This window comes from Magnolia sinica, chromosome 4, assembly GCF_029962835.1.
Source record: "Magnolia sinica isolate HGM2019 chromosome 4, MsV1, whole genome shotgun sequence".
Classification (NCBI taxonomy): domain Eukaryota; kingdom Viridiplantae; phylum Streptophyta; class Magnoliopsida; order Magnoliales; family Magnoliaceae; genus Magnolia; species Magnolia sinica.
The window spans coordinates 99915310-99924195 of record NC_080576.1 but is presented as its reverse complement, the minus strand read 5'-3'; the positions used below and the strand labels follow the sequence as shown (position 1 = coordinate 99924195).

Genomic DNA, 8886 nt, shown 5'->3' with positions numbered 1-8886 from the left:
GGGTCACAACTCATACACAATAGGGCCCACCTATTGGACACCTTGGATCTTGCACGGACCCTGTTCATTGAAGAGTGTTGAATATCTTTTTGCGTGTACACACATTCATTCCGGTCTTAACTACTAGTTGCTCACTGAGTAGCTTAAGCATCCACCAAAGGAGAAACATCAAGTTATTTTTAGGGGCATTGCATTCTTTCCTTTACATTGAGAAGTCCTTGAGAATTTTGCTTTTTTGAAAATGAAAAAGAAATGAACAGAAAAGAAATTGATGGTCAGATTTGGATAAACCAATTTTGCAGAATACCACGATGTGGTTGGATTAGAGATTTTAAGAAAATCAAGAAGATCCCACCTAATCACCTTTACATTATAGGTTTGATGATTCGAAGAGCCATATAGAAAACTGCAGTCGGAAAGTCGACAGAGTTGAGATGCATTTTGGTAGTTTTGAAGACATAAAAGAGTGAATTTCATAATCAACTCAGTCATCAAGAAGCTCATTTATTGGCTCGTGTGTATATCTTGATTGATTGATTGTCATCACAGGGAAAGAAACTACATGAATTAATTGGGAGTGTTGGAAACTTGTGAAACCCTCTCTTTCCAAAAGGAGAGTTTTCATTTTTCATTTTAATTAAAATTTTCATGTATACTCTTTAATTGCCATCTTGGTTGTTTTTTTTTTTATTTGAATTCATGGAATATGTGTTTGGCTGGATGTTCTTCAGTTTTCATTTTCATGGCTACCAAGAAGTGATTTTATTTATATCTTGGATATTCATGCTGCAGATTGAAGAGAAGGTTGTGTTACAGTACCTTTTAGTGTTGATTCATCACCACAACAGCATTGCGTGTAATTGTCGTAGTATGTGATCTTGACAGAATATTTCCATTCATGGAAAACCTCTGTTTACTTGAGTGGTCTCTTCCTCTAATTCTTGCTTGGAATATGAGTTCTTTTTTTTATATGGGATGTGGATGCTTTTAATTTTTTTCCATTTTTCTTCTTTTCTTCTAGTGGTATTTTTGGACTAATACTTCTTATGGTACATGTATTTGATGCGACATAGACCTCCAGGTTACGCCTGTTTTCTATATACATATTCTGATACTTCTGCCATTTAAAATTTCCATGGAGATGCTTCCGAAGGATAAAATTACAAAAGTATTATTATTATTATTTTTTTCATTTCTTTAAAATAGCAAAACTCAAGACTCGTGGGTCCACGTGATCTGTGTAAAACATCCAACGCTATAAAACATATGCACCAAACCATGGTGATAACGTGAACAAAACATCAATCTGATCGTCAATTGGGCTGCACTTGAATTGAATTTGCCCCCACCTTACTATTTGATCTATCATATGTTTAGTTCATCTAATAATAACGTTGGTATTTTGGATAGGTTGAATGTGAGATACATGCCACATGTGCTACAACTTTTAATTTCTCACCTTGTTGAAAAGAAAAAAGCAAAAGAGGATAATAATGTAATTTTCACTGAAGGCACTATTTGGTAAAATCCAGTTCCTTAAAGAATATTGTGGTAAAAATACTTTTTTAACAAAAATAAAAATTCATTTTATTAAATGAAAGTCAAAACCAAAGCCAAAGGTTCACCTCTTGCGGCCGTCAATCTACTGGTCCTCACTATAGGTGGTGTTGGATGTAGCATGAATTACAATGAATTGTTACACATGATTAATATGAGATTATCTTCTAAAAAAAGTGTCCCATTCTAATTCATAATTTAAAAACTTGAAAACTTAAGTTGGTTTGATGTTCGTGACTCGACTCAATATTTACTAAATTAAGATATTATAGGTAGTTATAAATCTATTTTCAATTTAAATAAAACAAAATTGCGATGGTATGTTGCAATAATTTTACCATTACATATTTAATAATCATAAGTTTTTAGAAAAATAAAAGGATTGAAAATAGGATAAATAAATTAAGCCCTTTATTTTTTAGTATTAGTTTTTTCCTTTGTTTCGATGTTGGGTTTGGTCCTACGTTAGAAGGTAGATACGAAGAAACTAACCTGATATTTAGATGGGGGTTGCAGATGCGTCGATGTGTGAAAAATCATCATGGGTTTGTGTGGTTGAGATCGTAAATACACTAAATCCAAGTTGTTCATTATGATAGAGAGATGTTGTATCTCAATAATAAAATTATTGAGATTCATTGCATTAACAATTTTCTTTGTGGGGATAGTGATGCTAAGGTGCCTTAACTCTTCAAAAATCATTTCTATTATTTCCTATTCGTGATGTTTTGATTTTTTGCTCTATCTCTATATTAGAACCACCATGAGTTAATGTGAATTGGTGCCAGTAGTAATTCAAATGATTTTGTGAGTCAACTCGATGAGTCTCTCTCGTAGTAAGCCTAGCCATGTTCGAAAGCAAATTTCTCACTTTGCTCAAAATCCCCTATACTCAATTACTTGCACGTTTTTGAACTGTCTGATTTATGAGGGCAGCATACAATGTCTGATTTCAGAGGGCAACATATTTGCACGCATTCTTACATTTGTTAGCTTGCCGCAAAAATATAAAAAAAAAGGTAGGTTTTGTCAACAGTTGCTATGAATGGTGCTTGATGCTGCATGAATTATCTTAATGGCTTGCATTACATGAGAAAAATTTTATTAGTTCAAAGGTTTGTTTGACTAACAATATAGTACCATCCATTTAGAATAAAAAGAATGGAAAAAAAAAAAAGTTATACATACACATGTGTAAATAAGATTAAAATGAAATAAAATAAAATAATTAAAATTTTCTATTTGTGAATAATAATATATATAACAATCAAATGATGTTCTTTATCTCTCTCTAATACTTCCTTTCAAGTAATCCACATAAATCAGTCCATCTCGTTGTTTTTCAAAAACATAAATAAATCACCATTTAATCAATTTAATCAGTAGGTGGTGGCCACGGGTCTCTAAATTTTATTAATGGACAAGATTTTCTAGCGTTTGGATGGTGAGAGTTGCAAACGATGGCATATAACACAAATATCAAAGTAAGGCTCAGAGCAGCCCTAGCTAAGAGAGTGAAGTCAATCCAACCACATATCAGGGCAGCAGCATCCCAACCATTAATCAAGGGAGCATCCAAACCGTTAATCAACAAGACTAAAGTGGCCCAAGCAAATCCAACCACAAAACAAGCACAACGTTAACGACTACATGAAATCAGGACCATTAATTAGTAAGATATGAAATCAATGGATAGATTTGATTAAAAATGGCAGGGGCCGCGCGAACGCGTACCCCCTCTACCACAAATTATGACGTGCACTCTCCTACTTGAGGAGATGCTAAGCGAGTGCCCCTCCTAAGTGCAATGGAGGCCACTAACCTAGGCCCTAGGCCTTCCTGATCACCCAATCAACCCCGTCCAGGTAAGTATGATCCAACGGTCACCTTCTCTTCTCTTTTCTAACCCTCACTCCTTTCCCACTATGTAGTCTCTATTCGATGTGGGATTGATACTCTGGCTTCATGTTATGGTACATACTCGTGTACTAAAAACTTGTATACATTGCATATTCCTAACCGCCCAAACAGTGGGCCACAATATAGAGGAGCCATAAAACAAAATTTATACTCAGATATGTTTTAAATAATCAATTAGTGGACATATAATGAACTGATAAAATGAAATATACCAAAACAGTCCAATTAATCAATGGTTAGGATCTTTCCATCAATTTGAAGGGCTAAACATGCATCCAGGGATGAAATTTTCTAAGCTCTCATAAACGAAGAACAAACCATACACGTTTGCCAGCCTATAAGCATCGCACGTGCAATTCTGCAAAGCGTGTGCACATCTGGTCCATGCATTAAGAGGATCCCTCATGCAAATATCAGGTTGGTACGTTCATCAGATGGGCGATCCTAAACAAAAAAGAATGCACGCTTTAATGGAAATTTCCTGCGGTCCATTCTCAACAGACACGTGTGGACCATCTGATGAATGGATCAAAATGAATATCCATCCATTTGAAAAGCACCACTATATTGACGCTTGCCAATCAACCGGTCCGGTGGGCTTTAATTTATGAAGCAAATGTATGTATCTAAAACATTTGATTGAAGTTTTTTAACCCATTCACCTATTTTCAATATTGGGCCCACCTTTTGAGTGGACTAGATTAATTTTAATGGTGAGCACGGCCACCATAAGTCTTGTATCTATTTCATTTTTTAAGTTATATCCTAACATGGTCTAACCAATAGGTGGATGGATTTGATCTCGGACCTATATGCCATGATGGGTTATCCAAGAGAGGACCTATTTGTGGGTTATCCAAGAGAGGGTACTCTCTTGAAGGGGGTGAAGGTTGTTTGTGTAATGTAGTGGGTTATCCAAGACAGGGCGTTCTCTCAAAGGTTGGTGAAGGTTGTTGTGTAATAAAGTAGGGGATCCAAGAGATGTTCCCTTGAAGATTGTAATTTCATTTTGATTATATTAGATTTTTTTGCATGCGCATTTTGAATTTCATTGAAATGAGGTATTTTTTTAATTTTTTTTTTTTTTTGGTGTAGATCACCTTTATATTTAGATCTATCTTTTTTTATCTTTATCTTTATCTTTTTCTTTTTATAATTCTGAGCATTATGCGCATATGATTGTACATGGGCCACCATAGAAAATAATGGACAACCATCCAAAAACACCTAAATTCACATGGTAGCTCATACGAACCTAGGTTCGATTGGCCTGATTTTTGGGATGGTTGAATTCTATAATGGGGAGATCTTGATAGAAAGGTTGGATCCTGTTCACACCCAGGTGAGCTACCCACAATACTTCTACAATAAAATGGGTCTACAATGACAAATAGAGGATCAAGACATGGATACAATAGGAATAAATAACAATATTAAGAACCAATGCCCTCACTTAGGGTCACATGTGGGACGCCTCCACATGGGAGGAAAATCCCAACATGTCCAACTATTGGGCTCGTGGGCAAAACCATTCAGGCCAGCAAAGTAGGCTAGGCAGCCCCACTTAAAATAATCAATAAATTTGAATTTGCATTAAAATTTAGATTTAATTTTTAATTTTGCATTTGAATTTTGATTTTGAAATAACATTTCAAAGAGAAGTTAGCCTTAACTATAGGAAAGTAGATTAGTCTTGAATTTAAATTTTAATATGAATGTGAAATTTAAATGTTTAATTTGAATTTTGGAGAATCCTAAAATATTTATATAATTTTCAGCCATTTCAGAAAAAAAAAAACACTAGTAATCTTTTACTTAATTGCAAAGAGGGCTGGTCTATCCTCAAATTTAGACTAGATATCTCAATCATCCAAGTGCATTCTATCATAGTTACAAATGAGTCACTTTTCAAAAATCACACCTATCAAACATCATGCACGTAGATGAGATAATCAAGGAATGATCAAGCAATATTGGGCCCACAATTTGGACAGCCCAGATTCACAATGGCGGATGACTCGCCGTTTTGAAAGTAGTGAAGTACAATGTAGACCATAAACAGTCTTTTGGGATCTCTCATGTAAGTATACAAGGAGCCCATGTGAGGCCCACCTACATGGAATCAAGTGACCCACAGACAGCTACAATTCTATTCAGCACATCGCATCCCGGTTACAACCAAGAAAGTTGTATAAACAACAGGCAATAACAAAAGTCTCAGATGCCACAAAATAGAAGTTTCATATACAAGGATACATGAGGAATACTCACCTACAACCAATTGCAAGATGATTTATACCATTCACTGAGAGAGAAGATTTTGCCAAGAATGGTAGACATGCCAAGTTGAGGCAGAAATGGGCTGTAGGTGAATGTTCCTCTACATGAACAAGAACAAGCAACAAGTTACAAAATCACGGGAGAAAAAAAAACCTCCCCAGGTCCCAGAAAAACCCCACCCAAGATTAGATGATTTCTGCACAGATATCTTATCTCCCATCCTTGGCCAACCTCTCACAAGGAACGCCTTGGAAGTATATACCATGAAACTGTTACTAAACAAACACTTCGATCCCATTAGACAATGGAAGTGGGCAGAAGGCATCAAACTCGTCCCGTGTCGTATCTAGCTTGCCTGGTTAAATGCTCTTCTCCAACGGAATTGTCTTAAAATGGACGCGGAGCAAAAAAACACTAGTGAAAAGAGTTTGAGTTGTGTCATGTTAAGAAATAATCATCGTCGACATACTTCATCAAGTCGCCGTTGCTTCTAGAAATGTACCATGATATAGATGCTGCATTCAGCAATGGAAAACGCATTAGCGGGAGGTAGTTACAAGATTCTGAATTCAACAGTAAATGCATTAGAAAAAGGAAATGTTTATATTTGGAAAGATGCTGGTGTAGCCACCAAAATTCATTTCCAGAGCTGGAGAAATGGCACATGGCACAACAGTGCAGCATGTTGACTGTTCATTAGGAGGATCCACCGAATAAGAAAAGACCCATTTTGCATAAGCGGGATGAAGTTAGAAGATACAGAATTCAATAGAAAATACATTAAACTTAAAGGAAAATGTTTATATTTTGATAGATGCTGGTTTGGCCACCAAAATTCATTTTTAGCTCTAGAGAAGGTATTCTGTAACGGTAATGGTAGCCATAATAGCCACCACCGTTACCTTCACTATACGGGTTATATCTTTAAAAAAAAGAAAAAAACAGGTATCAGGCCTGTAATGTACTGTTACGGAGCCATTATGGCCTTTATGGGGGGTGTAATAGGTCGTTATGGAGGTTGTGACAGCTGTTATGGGTCATTTTTCCCGTACCATTATAACCCCGTACCGTGTAAAGGTTGCCACCATTACTTTTACTTTAAGGCTCCATTACAGCACGCCATAGTTCTAGAGAAATGACGTGGCACAGCAGTCTATCCTAACCATTCATTGGGTGTATCTGCCAAAATAGAAAAAACCCACGGTGGGACAGGAAAAGTTCCGACAATTGAATGGGTAGGATCATCAAATCCATGGGATTCGTGAAGAATGCTTTTCCATGGTGGACCCACCTAACGAATCATGGACCGTTTGTACCATGTGTCAAATCCAAGTGCAGCAGAGCACCAGATAAGGAAAATGGCATGCCACCCTCACATTAGATTTCTCCATATTCTAATGGTGTTGATGGTTCACCTAACCACCTATAGAATATCTGGAACTTATTCTGCACTTACCTGCAGCGGGAGCTGGCTCCTGTTCTCTCACAGAATGCAATATGATCGTTCGAGAAAGGACCGTAATGAACCCACATAGCTCTGAAGTTATACTGCTTACATCTTGACCAGAGCAATCCTGCAGCAGCATTGGAATTAGAAAACTATAGGATTTGAGCTCATGTTTTCCTGTAAATTATACCAAAAAATTATACAAGAAAAAAGATAGGATCGAGAGACACTCACCTTGAACATAATCGCCCTTGCAATTATTGTTAGAGTTGTAAACATTACATAGTAAATTGGTGAAACGATTGCCGTGTTGAAGGAATCCAATGCCTGGAACAAGGATAACACAGACTTCAGAGTAAGTCAAAAGGATAGATTTTCCATATAGTGATAGAATGGAGGAATACACGTTCATTTGGAGATAATCAGCAGATATATAGTTTGTGGCAGCACAGGACTCCATATGTGAGGCATCTATGGTCCAGTGATTCAGATTGTTCATCTGATAGTCCCACAGTTGGATGGGGAATGCCCCAAAAATCCTCCATACTGAGGACCCTAACACATCAATCAGTGGCCTCCGAACAGACAGTAATGACCCACATTCAATGAGAAAATGGCTAAAAGCCAAAGGGTGAGGATATTCCGACCAGAGATTTTAGGGCACACTTATCCATAGTGGGCCATCAGATCAAAAGTTTAGCTTGCCAAACTAAGGGCCCACATGTACAAAATTCTATGCCTCAGCAAAGGAGCTTATGATTCTTCATCATCATCATCTAAGCCTACATGAATCCTATTCCATCATTCCCCTCTATCAAGGGCCATTCACCCTACAGGGCCTTCTGATTTCTCACAAGAAATGTCATGCAGCTCATACTTCACAATAGCACACTTGAGCAAAAGAACCATTTACACTTTTCCTCTTAGGGCATGTTTGGATGCATGGAATCCAAGGCAAATGAAAAGAAAAAAATGATAATTACCCATGGATTCCAATTTTGACTTCCAGTTTGGATAACAAGTGAAAATCTCACTGTAAAAAAAAATAAAATAATAATAATAAATAAATAAAAAACAAGTGAAAATCTCACATTCCTCACAATACTCGCTTATTTTCTTGTGTCTAGAATCCAAATTATGGAAAGGTGTAATGATTGCTTAGTGGAATCCAACCTTTTCTTTGCTATCCAAACAACAAAAACCATCACATCAAAGGAAAACCCTTTTCCTGGTCCATTGTTTGGGATGGAATCCATGGTTTCCAGACATGGCCTTATGGTTGTTTGCAGGGTCAAGAGAGGATATCAGATTAGGACTGGATGGAGATGGTAAGCTCTACTTCCCTGAAAAGCTGCACATGCCTTCGCCTTCCGCTTCCTCTGGAGTATCCAGAGACAGTTCAAGTACTCTATTTTGGTTATGTCATCATTGAAGTCATGATTCTAGTCCTATACTGCGGTACTTGGGTCATTATCCATTGATGACATTTGAGTTGGAGAAAAACACGGCCTTTACTAGACTCTTTTTCTGTTATAGTACATGTTGAAGTTTGGAGCTTGCACCTTTATCATCTTAAGGTAGCTAGCCTTATTATGTAATTTTCATTGACGATTGTTCTCAATAGACATCAATTAATGGGACACCTCATTAATCTAAAGTTCTAAGCATTTACAATAAATTTG

The 8886-nt window shown here is 36.7% G+C and overlaps 1 protein-coding gene and 1 non-coding gene across 2 annotated transcripts; both read right to left on the bottom strand.

Moving 5' to 3' along the window:
- Positions 1 to 3269: 3269 nt before the first annotated feature.
- Positions 3270 to 3430, bottom strand: LOC131244895 (U1 spliceosomal RNA). Its single transcript, XR_009170666.1, has one exon. It is a non-coding gene; the product is annotated as a U1 spliceosomal RNA (small nuclear RNA).
- A 2095-nt stretch (positions 3431 to 5525) lies between these two features.
- LOC131243499 (probable magnesium transporter NIPA6) lies at positions 5526 to 8442 on the bottom strand. The gene is made up of 3 exons (XM_058242890.1): positions 7439 to 8442; positions 7214 to 7331; positions 5526 to 6272 (listed from the first exon to the last, which is right to left on the bottom strand). Exons 1-3 carry the CDS (start codon positions 7481 to 7483, stop codon positions 6196 to 6198), a joined length of 240 nt encoding a protein of 79 aa, XP_058098873.1. The 5' UTR covers positions 7484 to 8442; the 3' UTR covers positions 5526 to 6195.
- Positions 8443 to 8886: the final 444 nt, after the last annotated feature.

What these genes read in the sequence shown, in the direction of transcription:
- LOC131243499 (XM_058242890.1), bottom strand. Translation starts at nt 7,483, where the DNA reads ATGTTTACAACTCTAACAATAATTGCAAGGGCGATTATGTTCAAG. An exon ending in CAAGGGCGATTATGTTCAAG is followed by an intron (nt 7,332 to 7,438) that starts GTGAGTGTCTCT and finishes ATGCTGCTGCAG; the next exon opens with GATTGCTCTGGTCAAGATGT. An exon ending in GGAGCCAGCTCCCGCTGCAG is followed by an intron (nt 6,273 to 7,213) that starts GTAAGTGCAGAA and finishes TGCTGAATGCAG; the next exon opens with CATCTATATCATGGTACATT.